The following is a 24,645-nucleotide window of genomic DNA, read 5'->3' as shown; positions in this document are numbered from 1 at the left end:
TAATCTTCATTTTACAATGTACTGGTAAGGTAATTCACCTAGATTGAAGCTCCAGTTCATTTTGATCAATAAATATGATAGCAAAAGAACTCATTTTTATGTGTTTGGGTGATAGGAGATGATGTTGTTTATTTTTATAAAGATATTATAAGCAGTCAATGTAACAATTTTGTGTATAATTTTTAACAATCTAGCTTTGGGAAGAGAAGTTAGTGCTGATGCAGAATATTCTTGATGCCTGGTTAAAATGTCAGGCCACCTGGCTTTACCTAGAGCCTATCTTTAGCTCTGAGGATATCATTGCTCAAATGCCAGAAGAAGGTCGGAAGTTTGGAATTGTAGATGGCTACTGGAAAGATATAATGTTTGAAGCAGTAAGTTAATCACCCATTTCTTCAATTCAAAACTTAATATTGAATTCAAGTAACAAAATAAATATTAGGTATTTTTATAAACACGAGATTCAGTAGATGCAGGAAATTTAGAGAGGGGCAAAATGGTGGAGGAACACAGCAGGCCAGGCATCATCTATGGAGGGGAATAAACAGTTGATATTACAAAGATTCAAAGTACATTTATTATCAAATAATGTATAAATTATACAACCTTGTTGAGACCCTTCATTTTTTATAGCATCCATGTATACCAAAAACTTGGAGAGTTGTGGGAAGTTTTGGAAGCAATATTTGGCTTTCTAGTATTTTTCCACGTTAATATTGGGCTGTAGGTGAAGAGTTGCTGCCATACCTAATCAAAGTACTTCAAATACTTTGTATTTATTTTTCTTTTCCTTTATTTTCTGTTCCCTACCAAATTTTCTTCCCAGGTTTTGCACCTAATCCTGAATCGGGAATTGCAGGGTGTGAATGAAGGGGAGAACTTCCTCTCATTCTTTGATATCCTTCTCCCTGCCCTTTTCTGGGAAGTAACCTTTTAATTTAGTTTGATAGAAACCTGGGACTATTACCAAAGCTAGCAAGGTGCCTCTAGTTCACATCAGTGGATCACTTTAAATACATTGCCATTCTCTTTGTAGGTGTTACTCAGGTGATGGTGTTGAGTATTTCTTACTGTTAATTATATACTTAACAACACAGAGGCCACCATTTATTGTCCATTGCCAGCAACATCTATATCCTGTGAGTGAATAAGCTGAAAAAAAGAGTTTGTTTCTTGTGTTCAAAATGTTAAATTATCCCTATTAGATAACTAGCATTATTTTCAATTGATAACATAATGTTACACATAATTTCACCCACTGGCACAGTAAATTTGCTTCCTCGAGACAGTTTAGTGTATAATTGCTAGTTTAATTGGGTATAAGATTAAAGATTGTCTTCTGAGAAAGATTGTCTTAATTTGTTGTCAGTGAGACATAGTACAAGATATTTTTTTTCTAATGTGTTAATTTTGTTGTTACAAGGTAAAAGATACTCATGTTTTGGAAGCTACTGCTCAGCCAAATATGTTGGAAAGATTAGTAGAAGCTAATGTTCTCTTGGAAGAGATCCAGAAAGGCCTTAATCTGTACCTGGAGAAGAAAAGACTTTATTTCCCAAGGTAACAGATCCTTCTTAAAAATATGCTGGAGTTAATTCATTTTATTTAAGCGGAGTAGAATTGAAGATTCATGGTAGTATAACAAAAGTTGTTAGATATTGTAGAAAATCAGGAAATAATTTAACGTATATTAACAATTTTTGTGCTTCTTTAATCTTTGATTTTCTCTTTTGAGGGTCCAGCATCCACAGAAGACACAAAAGATGTTTTTTGATACAGTTACTGGAATATGGCTGGCAGAGATAGAACTGGCAATAATTTGTTTTTCATTGAGTTACGATGACTATTGCGTACAGTTCTGGTTTGCCCCACTGTAGGAAGGACGTTGAGGCTTTGGAGAGGGTGCAGGAGAGGTTTACCAGGATGCTGCCGGGTTTAGAGGGCTTGTGCTAGCACAAGAGGCTGGATAAACTTGGGTTGTTTTCTCTGGAGCGTCGGAGGCTGAGGGGAGATCTGATAGATGTTTACAAGATTATGAGAGACATAGATAGAGTGGACAGGGAGTATCTGTTTCCCAGGGTTGAAATGTTTAATACCAGAGGGCATGCATTGAAGGTGAGAGGGGGTAGATTCAAGGAGAATGTGAGGGGTAAGTTATTTTTACTCAGAGTCATGGATATTTGGAATGCACTGCCTGGTATGGTGGTAGAGGCAAATACATTAGAGGCTTTTAAGAGACTCTTGGATAGGCACGTGGATGTAAGGAAGATGGAGGATGTGGACATGGTGTAGGTAGGAGGAAGTAGTGCTTGGCGTTTTTGATTTGCTTTATAGCTGGTTGGGCATGGAATTGTGGGCCGAATGGCCTGTTCCTGAGCTGTACTCTTCTATTTAATTCAAAACCTCATAATTAAGGCACCTGAAAAAAATCTCTCCTCTCAGTTATTGCCAACCTAGGCAATCTAATAGCTATACTCTGGTAGCAAAAACTCATACCCCTTATACCCTTTCTTACAAACCCATCTCTAATCTACAGGGCTCTGGCGCTGTAGGTATTCTGGGCAACAAATACAGGATGCTTCATTAACTTCCCCTAACCTGCAGAATGAGTTAGAATAGCACACAGTTATGAGAAGAGACTTGTGCAAACTAATTTTATTGGAACAAACATTTGATTGTTCTTGATTATAAGTATTTACTCATCCTCTCGTCGCTGATAACTGGACTCGGAACACACGCATATTTACCGCTCAATCATACTTTATTTTACTTGTGCACAAGGAGAACAGTTTTCCCTGTCACCCACACTGTTCTGAAGCCAGGACAGAACAAAGATATTTTTTATACAGAATTGGCTTATCAGTTAATGGTGTTGACCTTTTGTTAAACTATGTATGTTTGAATCACTTCTTTGGAAGATCAGTCGCCATTCACATCAGCAATGTTAAAGTCAATCAAAACCACAAGCTGACAATTGATGATAGTTTGAAGTTAGTACAGCAATTGTCCCTTAGTTGTTGGGTGTGTTTCATGTCTTTCTGTTATCCCTACCTTGTTTATCTCCGGCACCCCCTACTGCGTAAAGGGAAGTAATGTTCTTCAAAAACTTTTTATAGAAAAGGTCTCACTTCAGAGGCTCCACTCATCTAGGTCGATTACACACCACCACAGTCATCCTCGCCAATCTCGTCTGCAGTAAATAGGGGTGGCTCCAGCAGTCTGACTGGTCTGGGTTGACTGCACACCACCACTGTCGTTCTCACCTGTACATTGTCTTTAAACGTTGCCTTACTGCAACTTCCACACCTCCAATAACTAACTTCCTGTGTGAGCTGTTGTAGATAGAGTCATACAACATGGAAATAGGCCATGTGGATTAACTTGTCCACACCAACCAGTGGGCAGCCTTCTCAACTTTCTGTTTTAATTCCATCTCCCAGTACTTCGTCCACAGCATTCAATAATAGATAGATACCTTACTGATCCCAAAGGAAATTAAAGTGTCACCGTAGCATTACAAGAACACAGATATAACTATTAGAAGAGAAGTAGAAAGAATAACAATTGCAACACCTATGACCTTTATTTCTCCCTTCCCATCATCAAAGGTCCAAAGGTCACCTCCAGGATGAAGCCAAGATTCAATTTACTTCCAGCTTGGTTTCCTGCACTAGTTGCTTACAGTCAAGTCTGTCCAGTCTGCAAGTAATCGAGTCATATGCTTCCTAATTTCCCAAAATCATTCCTAGTCTATCTTCACTATCATTGGTCTCCTTCACACTTCATTGGAACAGATTTTCAATCTTTCTGTCAGGAGCTTGAAGTTATCAGTGTGATATTATATTTTATCTAGGGAACAGATTCTGGTGTTCTGGGTGCTGGTAATGAAACTGTTGGAAAGGGGCATAGTCTCGTGCTTTGGATGGCGGTCCTTTGTTGGTTTATGACCAGGTGGAATCTGTGCTCCTGTGAAGTGATCTGCATTTTCCCATCAATGTTCCTGGGCTAGGAGAGGCTTCCTAAATTCCCTAGCTTTTCCACATTTCCCTTCCCTCTGCTATTTTGCTCTAATTATTTACACCTCCTCAGATCTAATCTGTTATGTGTTTAACTGCCTTTTTTAGCTATCCACCAACATCACCCTTATCATTTCGTCACTCCTGGTCTCTACAGACCTTGGTCTGACCTCCTCCTTTCCAACTCTCCTTTCTTTGAATCTGTTTGCTTAAAAACCTGTTATTCTCTGAAAGTCCAAAGGAAATTTATTATCAAAGTACATATGTCACCATATACAATCCTGAGATTCATTTTCTTGTGGGCATGCTTAATAAATTCAACAACCATAATTGAATCAATGAAAGACTGTGCCAGCAGGGCGGACAACCAGTTTGGACAAGACAACAAGCTGCGCAAATACAAAAAGAAATAATAATTTTAAAATAAATAAGCAATAAATATCAAGAACATGAGATGAAGAGTCATTGAAAGTGAGTCCATAGGTTGTGACAGCAGTTTAGTGATGGGGCAAGTGAAGTTATGCCCTCTGGTTTAACAGCCTGAAGGTAGAGGGGTAATAAATGTTCCTGAGCCTGAGGCTCCTGTATCTTCTTCCTGATGGCAGCAGCGAGAAGAAAGCATGACCTGTGTGGTGAGGATCCCTGATGATGGATGCTGTGACAACACTCCATATAGATGTGCTCAATGGTGGGGAGGGCTTTACCCCTGATAGACTGGGCTATATCCACTGTGTTTTCTATTCAAGGGCATTGATATTTCCATACATGAAACATCAACGCATCCAACAAATCCAACACGTGAAATGTAAATTCCACTCCTCCCTCTGCCAAATTCCTCCCAAATAATTGCTTTGGAAGTCTAGGATGCTATTACACGTTGCAGGTTGTACTGCGCTGTCAGTTGGGGAGAGTTACGATTGGGAGTATAATGAACTGAGTTTCTGCAGTCTATTCGGAATATTCCAGGTAATGCTCAAAAGCTAGAAGGCTGGAGTGCAAAACATTTAAAGTTCACTATTCATAGAAATTTGAACTGGGATTTAAAACTTGGAGTAAATTTGAGCTGGAGTAAAAAAATTTGGATGATTTGGGAATTTTATCCACTTGTTCTCTTCACTGACCTAAAGAATTCTATATATATTTTTCTTTATATGGTCCGTGTGCAGGTCAGTGGGACGAGGCAGAAAATGGTTCGGCACAGCCAAGAAGGGCCAAAAGGCCTGTTTCTGTGCTGTGGTTTCTATGGTTTCTAATTCCTTATCTTTAAATTTCAGCATCCTTAAGGGGCATAAGGCCCTTACCTTTTGCTTATTGGCAAAGATGTTAAAATGTTCTCTGGAGGGACCGCAATCATTCGACTGTCCTGAAAATATTTTCCTTTTTATTCCTTTTTGTGAAACTGCTTGAACTGAAAGTACTTGCATTGGGTCAAATAAAAGGGGGAAGTGGGTCAGAATAAGAGAATTCAAAGATGAGAAAGAGTGGAATGGAAATCAGCTTTAAATCGATTTTCAAAGCGAACTCAATCATTGTGTTTGTTCTCTTGTGTGCTGAGTCTCTGGGTCCTTTTTTTGTCCTCTACAGGTTCTTTTTCTTATCCAACGATGAACTGCTGGAAATTCTTTCGGAAACCAAAGACCCACTCAGAGTCCAGCCACATCTGAAGAAGTGCTTTGAAGGGATAGCAAAACTTCAGTTCACTGATCAGCTTCAAATAACGGGAATGATTAGCTCTGAAGGAGAAATTGTACCGTTTGTTAAAAATATTAACCCAGCAAAAGCTAAGGTACCCTTTTGCTCCCATGCCTATCAGCTGCTCCTCACTTCTTACCGAACAACCCATATTACAGTGATTAAGCCTGAGGTTTAGTTCAATTATGATTTAAACATTTTTTAAAGTTAAACAAGTAACCAATGGTCTTTTGTGAAATTGCCCCTTTTCTACAATAAGGAGGGGTCAATTATATAAAAACCTTTGGTTATCATTTTAATTTCAAAACATCTAAAAATCATAATTGAATTAAACCTCAGACCTAATCACTACTCAGGGCTACAAAGATCTTAAGAACTAGCACACACACAACGTTGGAGGAACTCAGCAGGTCAGGCAGCATCTATGGAAAACAAGTCAACATTTTGGGTCGAGACTCTTCTTCAGGAATGAAGTGGAAGGGGGAAGATGCCAGAATAAAAAGGTGGGGGGGAGGGTGAGGGGGCTTCGGATTTCCAGAACCTTCAAACTTTCTCATCATAAGAACTGATGTTCAGTTTTCTTCTGTATCGGAAGTGTGAAATTCCTTCCAATTTCTTAAATTAGTTCCAAATAGATACAAAAACATGTTCAGTTTTCAACTGTGGATTTGTGAGTTGGATTGGACATGGTTATATGCATGGTGCGCGTAAAACAATAGATTAAAAGAATTTTTGTTACACCTGGTAGTTACTACATATCTTGGCAACTTTTTTTCCAAACGTTTAAAACGTTCAGAGGTCTGTGAAGGGTTGCTTTGAGTTTCATGAAAGAAATCAGTCCCCATGTCCCCATAATTTCTTCATGTTTATTTTTGACGTTAGTCAGTTTTATAAGATCAGTACACTAAACTTAAGAAAAGTATAAGCTTTTTTTGTTGTTTCTTACAGGGTATGGTGGAGAAATGGCTTTTGCAAGTTGAAGAGATGATGTTGAGCAGTATAAAGCATGTTATTAAGGAAGGTATTGCCAACTATGTTCAGGTAATAGGAGATGATATAGATCACAATTAAACAATTGTAAATGATTATGATAATTTCTACCAACTCATTGTTTGATGGAATTAGTAGTAACCTGTGTTTCATACTGCCTTTTATTAATGTATTTGCATCAGTTTATTCCATCCCTATCAATATCCTGGTTATGGTAGGATGGTTACTCAGTAAAACAATACAAAGCAACATGCTCAAAATGCTGCAGGAACTCAGCAGGCCAGGCAGCATCTACGGGAAAGAGTTTTGGGTCGAGACTCTTCATCAGGACTGGAAAGGAAGGGGAGAAGTCAGAGCAGGAAGGTGAGGGGAGGGGAGGAAGAAGTACAAGGTGGCAGGTGATAGGTGAAACCAGGAGAGGGGGAGGGTGTGAATTAAAGAACTGAGAAATTGATTGGTGAAAGAGATAAAGGGATGGACAAGGGGGAATCTGTTAGGAGAGGATAGAAGACCATGGAGGAAAGGGAAAGGGGAGGAATACCAGATGGAGGTGAGGAGAGGAAAACAGGAATGGGGAATGGTGGAGGAGAGGAGGGGTGCATTACTGGGAGCTTGAGAAATAGATGTCCATTCCCAGTACAATGGAGCTCAGTACTTATCTTTAACACCCATTAATCATCTCCAAGGTGTTGTAACATAGTCCCTGGAACGTACCCCAGCAGGAAGCAATGTGCATTCTTTACTAGATTCTGTTGATATTGGAACCAAAGTGTTCTGATATTTAATAAAAACTTATGAAGCATGTTATCTGCCGGTGAAAGTTGTGCATTTAATAATGAGTGGCTCAGGTAGAACTGCAACTTGCATCTCCAGTGGCCCAGATTCAACCCTGACCTCTGCCACTACCTGTAAGGACTTTGCAGGTACTCCCATGACAGAATGGGTTTTCTCTGGGCCGAGTTTCCACCCATTCCCAAACACATAAAGTTAATTGCAAATTTATCCCAAGTGGAAGTGGTTGTGGAGCTGATGGACGCATGAAAGAAAATACATCATACCGAAATAAGCAGAGAAACAAAATCAAGATTCAAATTGCATTTATTATCTTCAAAGAATGTATAAATTATGCAACCTTGAGATTTGATTGCTTACAGGCAGTCGCAAAGCAAGGTACCTGAAAGAACCCAATTTAAAAAAAAAAGACCAACCTCCTATGCCTAGAGAGAAAGAGGAAACAAAAACAAAACAAATCATGCAAACAACAGAAGTAGGCAACCACAACAGCATTCCAAACCAAACTGAGTCCTTGGATCCAAATCCCCAGAGTAGGCTTAGATTCTGTAGATTGAATTACTTCCTCCTAAGTTAAAGGGAAATATGAGAATATTATATACTCAGTGATCCTGAAAAATATTTATCATTTGAGATTTGAAATTACTTAAGTGTGTTATTCTTTTCTTTTCAAGCTTCCTCGTAGAAAATGGGTTCTTCAGTGGCCTGGACAGGTTGTGATTTCCGTGTCCTCGATCTACTGGACCAGTCAGGTTTCTGAGGCGATTAAAAATGGAACTTTAGCTGTAAGTTGAAATCAAGTCAGCCTGATTGTGGTGTGAGGATAAACCTCACAGGAGAAAATACTTCAAATTTCGGGAAAAAAAATGTATTGATCACTGCTTTTCTCTTTGAGTGCACTAATTACTATGGCAACACATTTCCCCATTGCTTTGAAGGATTATCTACAGAAAAGTAATGAACAGATCAATGAAATAGTGGAACTGGTGCGAGGAAAGCTATCTAGTGGAGAACGCATGACTCTTGGAGCACTGATTGTCATCGATGTACATGGTAATTATTGCCCGAAGCTTTTCTCTGGGAGAAGGAACAGTAAGATGTTTGTTTCAGCAAGTCACATTTTCTTAAATAATTTGTTCTGAGGATGTGGGCAGAAGTGATAAAGCTATGAAGTTGCCCAGACAACTAAAGCTTTGAAAAGTCAGCTGCATTATGTAAAGGTGACAAATTCATTTCAAAGAAAGGAATTTGTTACCTTCACATAATAGAGCTGGCTTTTTTTGCATAATACAGCTGAGTTCTTTGAAGAGAATCATTGAACAAGTTTTGTTGGTTTGGAACATAATTTGTTTTGGGTTTCACAAAGTGTGAGCTTGATTATTCAGGACTGAGATGTGAACCCTTGAACACTACCTCACTATTCCTCTGTTGCACTCTTATTTATTTTTATTGTAGCTTATAGTAAATTTTATGTCTTGCTGCCACAAAAACAAAAAATTTCATGATGTATGTCAGTGGTAGTAAGCCTGAATCTGATTCTTCACCCAGATGGTGGTGGTTCTTTGTAATTCTCTGCTGAAGATTAAACAGAGATTGAGAGATGGATTTTTAGAGATCAGAGGATATGGAGCAAATACAGAGAAGTGACTCAGATTAGAGATCAGCTGTGATCTTATTAAATGTCAAAACAGGCACAAAGGGCCAACTGGATGTTGCTCTCATTCCTGTGTTGTTAAATCACACTTCAAGTCCTTACAAACTGACAAGAGTCTCGTCTGTTGATAGTTAATCACAAACATTAGCAACCACAAACTGGTAATTGACCCAAGTGTTGAAGTCCCAGACTGTAACTTACCAAGGAAAACCTGAACCATTCTCAACCAACAGAACAAATGCTAAGGAAGGTGTGGCCACCTGCTCCAGAATTGGACCATGTGGACCATGTGACTTTGACCATCCAAGTCAGACCATGCTTTTCTGTGAGTCTGGCGCATAACAGGTTCTACGTTTGACTAGTTGGTCGCCTAGGGCAGGGATAGGAATGCAATAAATCTTCCTAATCCTCTGGAAGTGGAAGTATTTTCAGTTTCTTCACCTGAATGTTTAGCAGCCTCTGCTTCTGGTAGTATACACATATAAACCCAGAAGAGTGAAGTACTGGAGAGATGCAATGTTTCAGATTTGAATTGTCTTATGTAAATAATGGCCACTGAAGTTACTACAGCTCAATAGGACTGTACTTTGATAGGAGAAAAGGGAAGGTTTAGAGATACAGTATTTAAAAATACTATAATATACCAGTTGTGTGTTCTGTCCTGACAGCACGTGATGTAGTTGCCCAATTGACAGATGCTAATGTATCAAGCCTCAATGATTTCATGTGGATATCCCAGCTGAGAAATTACTGGGAAGAAGATGAGGTGATTGTGCGTATGATCACTACTGTTTTGACATATGGTTACGAATATCTGGGTAACTCTGCCCGACTTGTTATAACACCGCTCACTGACCGATGTTACAGGTAAAGTACCGCTGTTTATTCTTCTGTAAGAAACTGTCCACTCTGTGCTTCTGGTATGAAGATTAGCCTTAATTGTCACATGCACATTGAAACATACAGTGAAATGCGCAGTCTGTGTCAAATCAAATCAGAAAGGATTGTGCAGGTGTCACCTGCTTCTGGTACTAGCATAGCAACTTGATATAGCAACTTAGATTAACATTTCTGCCAAGTAATTTTGTCTGTGAATGAAATGTCTTTGAATTAAGGTTTCTGCCTTGTGCGTGCGTGTGTGGGTGGGTGTGTGTGTGTGTGTTGAAAGTTGGTAAGTTTATATGAAGATGTGTTGGCGCATGGCCAAGTGGTTAAGACGTTCATCTAGTGATTTGAAGGTCGCTAGTTCGAGCCTTGGCTGAGGCAGTGTGTGTGTCCTTGAGCAAGGCACTTAACCACACATTGCTCTGCGACGAGACCGGTGCCAAGCTGTATGGGTCCTAATGCCCTTCCCTTGGACAACATCGGTGGAGAGGGGAGACTTGCAGCATGGGCAACTGCTGGTCTTCCAAACAACCTTGCCCAGGCCTGCGCCCTGGAAACCTTCCAAGGCTCAAATACATGGTCTCATGAGACTAATGGATGCCTATTATATGAAGATGCATGTCTGTACTTAAGAGAAAAAAAGGGAAGGCCTAATTTTTGTCTAGTTTGATGATTATGAAACCCACCAAATAGGCCTTTTCGAAATTTCAAATTGATCCAAAGTCATTTTAGTTTCAGAAATTTAAGTGAATCCAATCTATGCATTTTATTTGATAATAATTGGGAAACACCCAAATACTTAATTTTCCTTCATGCTGATCTTTCAATTGAAAATTTGAATGAATTTCAGCTCATTCAGGAAATGTGTGTTTTGTATATAGTAACTGAAGTAACTTGGGGTCTTGGTTAGATTCCAGCCAGTATTGGCAGATCCATTGTATAAATATTTTGCAGTTCTTTAGCGATACTTAAAAATACTTACTGAGGCTTATTTACAGAGCAGATTTACAGAACAATAATTCTGTTTTTCTTTATGCATATATGCATTGATAATGTTACTGAGAAGACTAGATTTTATGTTCCCTACTTGCTAACGAAAAGATGCAGCAATCTTCCTTGAGTGACTACTTAATTGTGGTGAAGGATTTCCATCAGTTCATGGAGCACTGCCCAGGAATGGGTCCTTTGCTGTGCATTATCTGTTCTGACCATTATTTTAGTTGGTGGTTTGATAAAACTGAGGAGATAGCTATACCTTTTAAGAGGACAGTCAAATACATTGTTGTGGGGTGGAAAGCAGGTACAGACCGAGTAAGAATACTAGTTCTTCCCTGAAGGACATTAGTGATGAGTTTGTACCGTGAGATGGCTTCTAATAGCAAGTGTCCTTCCGTTTTTGTTATCAGAGGCAACAAAAGCTTCCTGCAGTTCGGTTTTTCCCCTGCAGCTTTCAACCAGAAATGGAGATATTAAGGCACAGAACACTGTACATGATCAGAATCTGATTGGAGAACATCATTAAAACCAAACTGCAACCCGTATAATCCTCCAGAGCAGGGGTTCCCACCTTTTTTCTGCTGTGGAGCTTTGCCATTAACCGAGTGGTTCATGGACCTTGGGTTGGGAATCCCTGCTCCAGAGGAATAAACAGACTGGCAAAGTCATGGTCAATGAAATCTAATCCCATTAGGGGGAAGCTATATTAATGTAAAGGAGTATTCATATTATAGAACAATGATACTTATTGGAATGTTTAAACAGTTTTTAAACCCAGACAGATTATGGCACTTGAATAGTAAAAATATATAATGTTCAGGTAGTTTGGAAAATCCATGAGATATGCATATTATCTTTATTTTCCTGATGAAGTGTTGCATTTTTCTTGTCATCTATCAAGGACATTGATGGGAGCATTAAAATTAAACCTTGGTGGTGCCCCAGAAGGACCAGCAGGAACTGGAAAAACAGAAACAACGAAAGATTTGGCAAAAGCAGTAGCCAAGCAGGTAATTGAATGACAAGTAACCATGTGTTACTCCTTGCTTTCATAGTAACACTTTAAAGAAATAACCTGTGTTGCAATTTCCATTTCCTGTTTCTCTTTGTTAGCTCAGTAATCCATGGTTTTGGAATAGCCTGGCTAGAGTCATGACTAGCTCCAGAGCGCAGATCTTCACCACTCCAGCTGACCTGTTCCCTGAGTTATTGCTGTATCCAGCCATTTTAGTCATAGTCATAGTCATACTTTATTGATCCCGGGGGAAATTGGTTTTCGTTACAGTTGCACCATAAATAATACAGAGTAATAAAACCATAAATAGTTAAATAGTAATATGTAAATTATGTCAGGAAATAAGTCCAGGACCAGCCTATTGGCTCAGGGTGTTTGACCCTCCAAGGGAGGAGTTGTAAAGTTTGGTGGCCACAGGCAGGAATGACTTCCTATGACGCTCTGTGTTGCATCTCAGTGGAATGAGTCTCTGGCTGAATGTACTCCTGTGCCCACCCAGTATATTATGTAGTGGATGGGAGACATTGTCCAAGATGGCATGCAACTTAGACAGCATCCTCCTTTTCAGACACCACCGTGAGAGAGTTCAGTTCCATTCCCACAACACCACTGGCCTTACGAATGAGTTTGTTGATTCTGTTGGTGCCTGCTGCCCCAGCACACAACAGCAAACATGATAGCACTGGCCACCACAGACTCGTAGAACATCCTCAGCATCGTCCGGCAGATGTTAAGGGACCTCAGTCTCCTCAGGAAATAGAGACGGCTCTGACCCTTCTCGTAGACAGCCTCAGTGTTCTTTTACCAGTCCAGTTTATTGTCAACTCGTATCCCTAGGTATTTGTAATCCTCTACCATGTCCACACTGACTCCCGGATGGAAACAGGGGTCACCGGTACCTTAGCTCTCCTCAGGTCTACCACCAGCTCCTTAGTCTTTTTCACATTAAGCTGCAGATAATTCTGTTCATACCATGTGACAAAGTTTCCTACCGTAACCCTGCACTCAGCCTCATCTTCCTTGCTGATGCATCCAACTATGGCAGAGTCATCAGAAAATTTCTGAAGATGACAAGACTCTGTGCAGTAGTTGAAGTCCGAGGTGTAAATGGTGAAGAGAAAGGGAGACAAGACAGTCCCCTGTGGAGCCCCAGTGCTGCTGATCACTCTGTCGGACCCACAGTGTTGCAAGCATATGTACTGTGGTCTGCCAGTCAGGTAATCTAGAATCCATGACACCAGGAAAGCATCCACCTGCGTCGCTGTCAACTTCTTCCCCAGCAGAGCAGGGTGGATGGTGTTGAACACACTGGAGAAGTCAAAAAACATGACCCTCACAGTGCTCGCTGGCTTGTCCAGGTGGCTGTAGACACGGTTCAGCAGGTAGACAATGGCATCCTCAACTCCTAGTCGGGTGTTTAATGACGCTATTTATTTTTGAGGGGCAAATTAAGTTGGCTGAAGACTGGCTTCTGTGACAGTGTAGATCATCACAGCAAATGGCATGGGTCTTTCACTTGGCATTGTTGCATGGGACGGGCCCTTTCGTTGCTGAAGATGGGGATGTTCTTGGCTCACTCTTCTATAGGCTATTTAATTATTCACCACCTTTCTCACCTTTCGCTCAGCTTTGATCTGATCCACTGATTGTGAGATTGCTTGATTCAATAGATTTAGCACAGCTTCATCAGGATAGGACCTCAGTTTTAGGAGAAGTGCTGGTCTGGCATTCTTTCCTGAACCAGTTTTGATCTTCTGTTTACCCAGGTTTGAATTGTCAAATCTGTTCATTGGCAATGCCACACCGGACAATGTAGAGCATCTCTTTGTGTGAAGACGGGACTTTGTACTGGGTAGGTGGCGCACAAGGTCAAGTTGGCTTATCAGTTGAGTTTGTCCACTCACATATTGTCACGTTACTATGGAATCTTCCACACCCGCCTGAGGAAGCAGATTGGGCCACAACTTAAAGTCTCATCCAAAAGATTGCACCTCCAAAAGATCTGGATTGGAAATTCAGTTACTTTATGCTCACCTTTCGGAATTGGGAGCTATCCCAATTTTTATCATTGAGAACAGCACGGTAGCACAGCAGTTTGTGTAAAGCTTTACAGCGCTAGCGATCGGAAAATTGAGGTTCAATTCATGTTATTGTCTGTAACGAGTCTGTCAGTACTCCCTGTGACTGCGTGGGTTTCCTCTGGGTGCTCCGGTTTCCTCCCACAGTCCAAAGGCGTAGGGGTTAGGGTTAGTAAGTTGTGGGCATGCTCTGTTGGCCCTTGCAGGCTGCCCGCTGCACAGTCCTCGGACTGTGTTGGTCGTTGACTCAAATCATGCATTTCGCAGTATGTTTCGAAATAAAGCTTTAATCTTCAATCTTTTCTATCAGCTGGGCCAGAGATAATGCTTACTGTGGTAAAATGTTCATCATGTTGATTATTTAGTCATGTGGGAAGAATAAAAGTCAGGCATATTTTACAGTAGGTAGGAGATCTGCTCAGTCAAATTACTGTCCAGGTAGTGGGGGTCAATATTACAATTGTACCTATATCCTAAACAACTATTACCTAGAATTCCATCATTAGTGTCAGTGGATTGACTACGAGCCACATCAGTGCATTCTTCTTGTGAAATGCATTTCATTAACGTTTAATGAGCCTCGGAGGCTGAGTACAGTTTGCTGATATGGCTAAATAGTGCACTTAGAGCTTTGGAGATGAAGTCTTGAGAATATATTTATTATAATATCGTGATCATTTTTATGGTGCTTTTGCTCTAGGCTAATAAGACAATTGCTAAATTCAGTAGATTGTCTCAATGATGCCACAAGTAATGACCTTGATCAGAAATCTGGTGTAATGCGTCATGGCGTAAAACTAAAAGGAAAAAATCTTTCTCAAACTCTTCTTAAAGAAGGAATGGAGGCTTGCATTTATGTAGAGTAGATATTGCCTTTAAGTGTGTTGTTCAACAAGACTGGCCTTTTCTTTGTTCTTGCAGTGTGTAGTTTTCAACTGCTCTGATGGTCTGGATTACAAAGCAATGGGCAAATTTTTCAAGGGTCTTGCTCAAGCTGGGGCCTGGGCCTGCTTTGATGAGTTCAACAGAATAGAGGTAATTACTTAGACAGGAAAATAATGACTTTTTAGTTACAATATTTACTTAATTAACTTGATGCAGTAAACAGAAAGTTCAGTGAGCTGGAGAATTTGCATAGATCTCAGTTTTTACACTTTTGCACTCATTTACTAATACATTTGAAAACATTATTTAAGCTAAGGTTTCTTTGCTGTTATTTTCTTTTGTTTATTTTGGTCCTCCTTTTTAAAAAAATCTAATTGTTTCCCATTCTCTCCTGAGTCATAATTCATTGCCAGTCGATGGTTCCATTAACCATTCACCAACTCTTTATCAAATGGACCAAAGCAATCAGTGTCACTGGATTTAACCCCTCATGGATAATTAAAGAGTAAAGTAAAAAAGATTATTTGAGGTTGTCCTTGACCAAAGTTTATACCCAGTCTCTTCAGCAGAGATTACTGACGAACAATAAGCCACAGGAACTCTTGCTTGTACTTTTTTTTGCTCAGTAGCAGAGCTGTAATGTGGCCAAATTTAATGCTGTCTGACTGAACAACTAACTCAGCACAAGCCATGGATTAAATCAGCCTTATTCCTGTAGTAGGTTTGAAGATTACCTATTCCAATCCAAGAACATTAGCAATTTCCATTTTCATAATATCCTTAATGTCACAAAATGTCCTGAAATACTCAGATTAACTCAGGAACACAATCACGACAGTTTGTGAAAAAGGTGCAGGGTTTTAAAAGATTTAAAAACAATATGTAAATTTTGTATTTGATAACAAAGACAAATGAACTTACCTATAATAGATAGGCACAGACACCTGAGGAACAAATGCATAATTTCATGGAATTGTAATGGCCTTTGCTCTGACTACATAGGAACTTCAGTGTACAGGAAAGTGTAGAGGCTACTTTGTCCCCCAGGCCTGCTATTCCATTCATTTAGATCTTGACTAAACTTGTATGTTCAACTCATTGCAGGCCATGGTGTAAACTGACATTTTCTCCTTTGTGGCAAAGGTGGTTCTGAATACAAATAGTGGGAGCTTGGTTTATGAGGCTCAAAGTTCCTCATCCCAGTTTAGAAGGAAACAACTGAATCTGATTACTCAGCTTCCGGGACCTCTGCTGCCTCAAGATTCTTAGAGAGAGGCTGTCATTCTTTGCTCAGACCTCTGATAGAATTGCCAACAGAATGACAGTAATACTCTTCAATCCAACACACACTTTTAAACAGCCCCCATTTCCCGTGAGTGTCTTGCTGCTGCTCAAAAGGCCGCGTTATCGTTAATGGAGGAGATTTGTTAGCTGATTTCATTTTTAGGCACAAGTATCATCGTCCTTCGGTAATCTGGGAAGCCCAAGGAGGCCTACGTATGGCCTCTGCTCAGACTTTGGCAACGGTCACTTATTGGGTTTTCCAAATTACTTGGCAGTTGTTGCAGAACTGTTGAGGTGATTTTTTTGTAATGGCATATTTTCATCTTTTAGGATATGTCACATTCTTCAAAATATCTTCATCCTGCACAATATTATTATTTTATCCTTTATGGCTTACACAATGAAAGAGAAAAGAGCTGGAGGTTATACAAAGCATTAAAGGTCACAGAGCAACAAACATAAAATGCTGGAGAAGCTCAACTGGTCAGGCAGCATCTGTGGAGGGGACTTGACAGTTGACGTTTTGGGCGGAGGCCCTTTATCAGGATTGGAAAGGAAGGGGGAAGAAGCTAGAATAAGAAGTGTGAGGGGGAGGGAATACAAGCTGGCGAATGATAGGTGAGATCAGTTGAGGGGGAAGGTAGGTGGGTGGGGGAGGGATGAAGTGAGATGTTGAGAGATGATACAATAGGAGAGGTAAAGGGCTGAAGAAGCACGATAGGGGAGGAGAGGAGGGAGGAAGAGAAAGGGAAGGAGTGGAAAGGGAGGGAGGAAGAGAAAGGGAGGAAGGAGGAGCACCAGAAGGAGATAATGGGCAGGTGAGAAGAGAAACGTTAAGGGGTGAGCCAGAATGGGGAATTGGAAAAAGCAGATGGGGGGTGGGTAAAATTACTCTGAAAGGTCTCACCATTGGGTTGTTGTTTCGATCTCCAGGTTGAAGTGCTGTCTGTGGTTGCACAGCAGATTCTCAGCATTCAGCAAGCAATTATACGGAAACTTAAAACATTTCTCTTTGAAGGTACTGAAATTTCTCTCAACCCAACCTGTTCAGTCTTTATAACTATGAATCCTGGCTATGCTGGTCGGGCAGAACTTCCAGACAACCTTAAGGTAAGGCTTTTACTTTCTAATTTGACGATGTTCAAACAAGTCCAAATTCTGAAAATTGTTTGGAAATAATATCAAATTATTTTGAGTTAAAACAAATAGAAAGGTATAAATGCATTTCTACCATTATTTGATGCGGGTGGATTTCCCAGCTGTTTGTTTTTGAAACATGTACTTAGTCATTTGAAGACTGAAATCTCTGATTTTACTTACAGAAATGGAGCTCAAAGTTATTTTGTTTCTTTTTCACTTCCCCAAAAGGAAATTTCCCCCCTACTTCTTACCATCTTGCCCTAGTAAAGGCAAAGAATAGTGTCAGAGTTATCAATGGAGCATCTTTAACTGAAGAGTGAGCTCTCAGCTAAATCATTGTCTGGTCTAACGATATTTAATATATCTCGTATACTCAGTAAACACACTTAAAAACACTACAGTATTTATAAGCAATGAGTGGTGTGTCGAAAGACTTTGAGATCCCTGCAGCAGAGTTTTTGAATCTAAATTTGTAGATAACCAAATAAACTCCATGTGCAAGTCAGTTTTGCATTTTGAATGCACCAGCCATGGTTGTTATTATATTGACAATGCCAGGTATTAAAGTGAATAAGATACTGTACCTAATTTGGTGCTTAGATAAATTTCCTTCTCAGGACATAAACAACTGGATCTGGTGAAAGAGAATGTTTTCCCCTGTGCTGTTCCCTTCCAGGCGTTATTCCGTACGGTGGCAATGATGGTTCCAGACTATGCTCTGATTGGTGAAATTTCCCTTTATTCAATGGGGTTCATTGACTCACGAAGGTAAAAATTACATATATTTAAATTATCTTAGATCCCCTTTGAAGTATAGTAGTAGATCTTGCTATCCGCATCCCAGTGGAAACAAATGCAATTGATGAGCCGTATCTGGTGCCTACATTCTGTATGAGGCCAGCTCATTATCGACAAAAGATGGGCGCTTTGCCTATCACTTGTCCACCTCGGACAGTTTGTTCTGGTCTCCCCCTGTCTCAAGCTTTGTCCAGCTGATGCAGGAAGTAACTCCTTTCTTTGAAGTTGCAGGGCTACATATCAGTTGTGACCAATGGAAGATAGATAGATAGATACTTTCTTGATCCCAAAGGAAATTACAGTGTCACAGTAGCATTACAAGTGCACAGATATACAAGTATGCAAATGTTAGAAGAGAAGTAAGAAAGAATAAAAAAATAAGTTACCTCAAACAGACTAACAGGAGGGGGTCATCACCTCCCTGGATATAGGTTGACTCATTGCAGAGCCGAATGGCCGAGGGTAAGAATGACCTCATGTAGCGCTCTCTGGAGCAGCACAGTTGTGGAAGCCACATCTGCCAAGGTATTGTATCAGAATCAGTGTTAATGTGACCTTTATCATGAAGAGTATGTCCTTATGATGATATTTTATGACTGAGAATCCATGGCCTTTCCTTATATTCCCCAAATAAATTTGCAAGGATCAGAAGGGATGAAGACTTGGCCAGGATACAGAAATTCTTGAAGGTACTTAGGCTCAACATTTGACAACTCGGGTGTAGTCTGTGGAAATCACATTCCTGCCATGTACTCTGGATCACCACAGCAGCTCCGGCTGCAGACTTGGTCTTGCCTTTGGTAAAAAAATACTAATGATGCAGGAGCTTTAGTGGAGTTACTTAAATTGAGTGACCCCCTTCCCTGTCTGTACATCAGCAGCAGAAATTACTGATAGGAGGGCTAATGCACATGAGTTATATAATTAAGTTTGCACAATAATGTGTGACATTATGACAGGTACTTCAGACTGCTACATACTTACAATGGCCATTTTTTAAGGTCTATCTGCATGCCTTTTGCTTTTGTTCTGGTTCAAGTAATCTGACTATACAAATTAAACTAAATTTGGAAGAATTGTGTTCTTTCAAAATCCCAGGACTGCATCTTTAAAGTACAGTATTACGTGATGTGACTGGCTCAAAGGATCACTAGTTATGTCTCATCACTTGTTCATTCTGTACATGATTATGGTTTAATTTTGTCTGACACAATTATTTTAGCTATGTGTCGTTGCTGTCACTCCCCATCGGCCCTCACCTGGAATACTCCCTTCCCCAGCCTTTCTCAGAAGATCGTGGCTACCTATCGCCTGTGCTCTGAGCAGTTATCATCGCAACATCACTATGATTACGGCATGCGTGCAGTGAAGTCTGTCCTCACGGCAGCTGGGAACCTGAAGCTGAAATTTACAGCTCAGGATGAGAGTGTGCTGCTGCTGCAGGCCCTGCTGGATGTGAACTTAGCCAAGTTCTTGGCCCAGGATGTACCACTGTTTCAGGTACAGTATCAAGAAACCTTAGGGGTAGAGGTGGCGAGGTGGGGAGAGGGGGTTGTGGCTAAGAAAAAACCCAGGGGGGTTGAGTCTGCGTGGCACAGCTAATTTCTTATAAATAGATTTTTGTGACATTAATTATCAAACATTGACAAGGCATAGTGCATTCGTGAAAGTGATTAGCCATAATGTTAAGAATTAGATAAAAACAAAAAAAATCCCTAAGTTTAACTATTGTTTATTGTTGAGTATCCCTGTTATAGGAAAGATTTGATTGTACTGAGGAAGGTGCAGAGGAGATTTATAAAGATGTTGCAAGGACTGGAAACTTGTAACTATAAGGAAAGATTGAGTAAGATGGAGTTAATTTCTTTATAACAAAAATGTGTAAAATAGACTTAATTGATGTGTAAAATAATGAAGGGCTTCGATGAAAGAGGTAAGGACCGATTTTTCTTTTACTAAAACCAAGTGCATGGAGACATTGGGCGGTGAGGATACAGATTAATGCAATTGATGGCTGGATTAGTGGGAGGATGAGGAAAAATGTTTTCATCCTAATGTTGGTAGAAACTGACTGAAGGCAGAAATCCTGACCATACTTTAGGGTTACAGACCAAGTGATAGAAGATGCAATTTGACTTCGTAGCTTCTTTCTCATCAAGTGTAGACATTGTGGTCCAATTAGCCATCTATGTGGTGGATTTTCGGTGAATTTTTTTGATTGCCCCAGTAAATCTGACAATTTCAGCACAGTGTTATAGGAGGAAGTTGTTCACCAGAACGTATACCACACACACAGCATGCTGGAACAACTCAGCAAGTCAGGCGGCATCTACAGAGATGAAAAACCAGCCAATGTTTGGTGCCGAACCCCTTCATCAAGGCTGGAAAACAAAGGGGGAAGGTTCCAGAATAAGAAGGTAGGAGGTGAAGAAGGAGGACACACTAGAAGGTGATAGGTGAAGTCAGGTGAGTGAGGGAGAGGCACCACGGGGAGTGAAGGAGAGATATCTCGGGGAGTGAAGGAGAGATACCTCGGGGAGTGAGGGAGAGACACCTCGGGGAGTGAGGGAGAGGCACCACGGGGAGTGAGGGAGAGACACCATGGGGAGTGAGGGAGAGGCACCACGGGGAGTGAGGGAGAGGGACACCATGGGGAGTGAGGGAGAGGGACACCATGGGGAATGAGGGAGAGGGACACCATGGGGAATGAGGGAGAGACACCACGGGGAGTGAGGGAGAGGCACCACGGGGAGTGAGGGAGAGACAGCACGGGGAGTGAGGGAGGGGCACCACGGAGCGAGGGAGGGGCACCACAGGGAGTGAGGGAGAGGCACCACAGGGAGTGAGGGAGAGGGACACTACGAGGAGTGAGGGAGAGACACCACGGGGAGCGAGGGAGAGGGACACCACAGGAATGTGAGGGAGAGACACCATGGGGAGTGAGGGAGAGGGACACCACGGGGAGTGAGGGAGAGACACCACGGGAATGTGAGGGAGAGACACCACGGGGAGTGAGGGAGAGGGACACCACGGGAATGTGAGGGAGAGACACCACGGGGAGTGAGGGAGAGGAATCACAGGGAGCAAGGGAGACACCACAGGGAGTGAGGGAGAGGAATCACGGGGAGCGAGGGAGAGGCACTACGGGGAGCGAGGGAGGTGCACCGCGGGGAGTGAGGGAGAGTCACCACGGGGAGCAAGGGAGGTGCACCACGGGGAGCGAGGGAGAGGCACCTCGGGGAGTGAGGGAGAGGGAGAGTCACCACGGGGAGCGAGAGAGGTGCACCACGGGGAGTGAGGGAGAGTCACCACGGGGAGTGAGAGAGGCACCATGGGGAGTGAGAGAGAGGAGTCACGGGGAGAGAGGGAGACACCATGGGGAGTGAGGGAGGGGTGCCAAGCAGAGTGATCTCCTCACCTGTCTATCACCTCCCCCTAGTGCCCCTCCTCCTTCCTTTTCTTCCATGATCCACTCTCCACTCCTATCAGATTCCTTCTTCTCTAGCCCTTTGCCATTTCCACTTATCACCTCCCAGCTTTTTACTTCAATCCCCCCCCCCACTCACCTGACTCCACCTATCAGATTTTAGCTTGTCCCCCTTCCCCTCCCCCCACCTTATTCTGGTATCTTTCCCCTTCCTTACCAGTCCTGAAGAAGGGTCTCGGCCCAAAACACTGAGGGAATACTCATTTCCATATATGCTGCCTGGGGAGCGGGGGGAGGGAGAGAATGTCAACTCAGACCATGAGAGGCCTGCGTCGGGCATTTTCATGCCTTACAAGGCGCAGATTGGAAGTCTGTGTGGGGCGCCACTCCTCGCACAGACACTAGAGCAATGTGTGATTAAGTGCCTTGCTCAAGAGCACAAACACGCTGCCTGACCTGCTGTGTTCCTCCAGCATTGTGTGTGTGTGTGTGTTGCTCTGGATTTCCAGCATCTGCAGGATCTTTTGTGTTCACCAAAACATATAATTTAAATTCTTTTTCTTTATTGTGTAGTGCTGAGAAACTGGTGTGAAACACTTACCAAGCTATAATTGTACTTTAAGCCAGAGGTATTAAACTGGCCATTCAGTCATTTGTTTCTGTTTGCAGAAACGTGCTCTTCAAAAATGTTCTATTGTGTTTCTGCACTATTACGGTACACTTCACCAAGGCTTCTTGTTTGTGAAGGACTTCGTAAAAATGGGAAAATGCTTCTTTCAATGCAAGCTTTTTATTGTTATGATGAAGCCTGTCTTTCTCATTGCTTTAGGGCATTATATCTGACCTGTTCCCTGGTGTGGTGCTCCCTGTACCAGAACGTGAGGTCTTTCTTAAGGCATTGAAGGACAACATCAAGAAAATGAAACTACAGCCGGTTCCGTGGTTTATTGAGAAGATTATTCAGGTCATTTTAATTGTTTTAACTTGGTCATCTTTCCTTTGACATGATATTTTTAAGTAGTACATGTTTATGGTAGCTGCTGATTTCTGATGATCGGAATTTACTTTTCTGGTTGTGTTAGTAGTATGTTTGTCCCACTATACTATGCACTTTCAAACGGCAAAATAGGTTGTTTCTTGATGCTTACGGGGATGGTTTTTAAGGGAGGCATAAACAACACTAATACTGTGTTCATCCGCAGATGGCTAATTTAGTGAAATGAACCAGAATGTTGTGTTGCCAAATAAATATGAACATACAGTTTTTTTTTCCCTTTGAACTTTCACACTGCTGCACCTGAATGTATTGAAGCATTCATCATGAAAACGACATCAGATGACAGTAAAAACAAAATTGATTAGATATGCCACAGCTTAAAAATGTACATTGCTATGACAGATGTTGAAGTGCATGCCTTTGTTGCCAATAAAATAACTTGCTTGCATAAAGGTGGAGCAAAATGCAATGTTAATTTGTAGATTTAGTCAATGGGAACTACCTTTATCTCCTTTCCAACAAAGTACTCTTATGTTGGATGATCCTGGATGGTGCACAACTAGGAGAGGAAAGGTGGTGAAGATGTTCCCTTCTGTGTGTATCTTTGTGTCTCTAGCTCATTGAAAGAGAATTCCTGAGGATGTACAGAATATAACGAACCTGACTATCGCCCTTTATATTGAGCACAGGGAGAGGGCGAGGTCTAGCATCAATGATAAACGGTTCTTCAGGACTGGTGCAATGTTGACCTTTTGCATGGTCAAGATACACATTGCTGCGTGCTGTTGTTCTGTGAACAAAAGTTGAATTGGATATAGGCTGACAAAGGTTTGGAATTGCTTGTCAGTGTTGAGTATATAAAATCGACCGTTTTATAAATTTTTGTGTTTTTTTTGCTCCTGCACCTGTGATTCTATAAATAAAACATGGTTACTGAAGTGAAGTATTCTGTTACAACTGGTTAACCTATGATTTCCTTCAACAGATTTATGAAATGATGTTAGTACGTCATGGGTTTATGATTGTTGGTGATCCTTTGGGTGGTAAAACCTGTGCCTACAAAGTGCTAGCAGGAGCACTCAGTGACTTGTATGCAGGTAAGGTTTTATTGGACACTTAAGGTAAATTATCTGTTGTAGCTTTGCAAAGTAAAAACATTCATAAACCCAGAGGTAAATAGGAAGTAAGTTGTAAAGAGGACAAGAGGAATTCAGAAAGATGTATGGATGGATTTAGTAAATGGGCAAAGAGCCAGCAAATGAAGTACTGCGTCAGAAAATAGGAAATTTTAGCAGGAAGAAAAATAAATCTAAAAAGTGAGAGATTGCTGAGGGCTGAAGTGAAGATACATCTGGGTGTCCCAGTACATGATTTGCAAAATGTATGCATGCAAGTAATTGGGAAAGACCAGAATTAAATACAAAGCTTCTTGATGAAACTTCATCTCCTTCTCGATAGTTATTACTTATTATTATTATTATTTCTTTATTTTGGTATTTGCAGTTTTTGTTGCCTTTTGCATGCTGGATGAATGCCCAAGTTGGTGCGGTCTTTCATTGATTCTATTATGAATTGCCTGCAAGAAAATGAATCTCAGGGTTGTATATGCTGACATATATGTACCTTGATAATAAATTTACTTTGGATTTTGAACTTGAACTTTGAAAAGTGAAAAGTTGTGCTTCAGTTATACAGGGCAGTAGTGAGACCACATCTGGAGTATGGTAGACTTATTTACCTCCTTATTGAAGGAGTGACCTTAATAACTTCAATTCAAGTCAAGTTTAATTGTCATTGTCATCCTCACTAGCTGAATGCATGGCTTTGAGGCCAGTCCTCGACCTGACGCCAGACTCTCATAAAGTGAATCTGTGGCTAGGGGGCCCAGACCTCATCCCAACGTCTGACTCTTGCTAGGTGAACCTCTGACTTTGAGGCACAGTTGTCACCCTGACGCCAGACTCTCATAAAGTGAATCTGTGGCTTTGAGGCCCAG

The 24,645-nt window shown here is 41.1% G+C and overlaps 1 protein-coding gene across 3 annotated transcripts in view; it reads left to right on the top strand.

Moving 5' to 3' along the window:
• dnah3 (dynein axonemal heavy chain 3) overlaps nt 1–24,645 on the top strand; it is a 147,224-nt gene that overhangs the window by 57,954 nt on the left and 64,625 nt on the right. For 2 of the 3 annotated variants that reach the window (XM_072268862.1, XM_072268861.1), the window contains 14 exons: nt 195–374; nt 1,424–1,560; nt 5,601–5,802; nt 6,657–6,749; nt 8,165–8,275; nt 8,429–8,543; nt 9,813–10,011; nt 11,927–12,035; nt 15,040–15,153; nt 17,221–17,397; nt 18,104–18,195; nt 19,506–19,725; nt 22,482–22,616; nt 23,635–23,746. In XM_072268862.1, coding sequence (XP_072124963.1) covers nt 195–374; nt 1,424–1,560; nt 5,601–5,802; nt 6,657–6,749; nt 8,165–8,275; nt 8,429–8,543; nt 9,813–10,011; nt 11,927–12,035; nt 15,040–15,153; nt 17,221–17,397; nt 18,104–18,195; nt 19,506–19,725; nt 22,482–22,616; nt 23,635–23,746 — 1,996 coding nt within the window. The remainder of the gene's footprint in view (nt 1–194; nt 375–1,423; nt 1,561–5,600; nt 5,803–6,656; nt 6,750–8,164; nt 8,276–8,428; nt 8,544–9,812; nt 10,012–11,926; nt 12,036–15,039; nt 15,154–17,220; nt 17,398–18,103; nt 18,196–19,505; nt 19,726–22,481; nt 22,617–23,634; nt 23,747–24,645) is intronic. The other variant, XM_072268863.1, reaches the window with a different exon arrangement.

The sequence above is a fragment of the Mobula birostris genome, chromosome 9, assembly GCF_030028105.1.
Source record: "Mobula birostris isolate sMobBir1 chromosome 9, sMobBir1.hap1, whole genome shotgun sequence".
In the NCBI taxonomy this organism is placed as follows: domain Eukaryota; kingdom Metazoa; phylum Chordata; class Chondrichthyes; order Myliobatiformes; family Myliobatidae; genus Mobula; species Mobula birostris.
The sequence above is the reverse complement of the archived record's forward strand: the minus strand, read 5'-3'. Positions and strand labels throughout refer to the sequence as shown.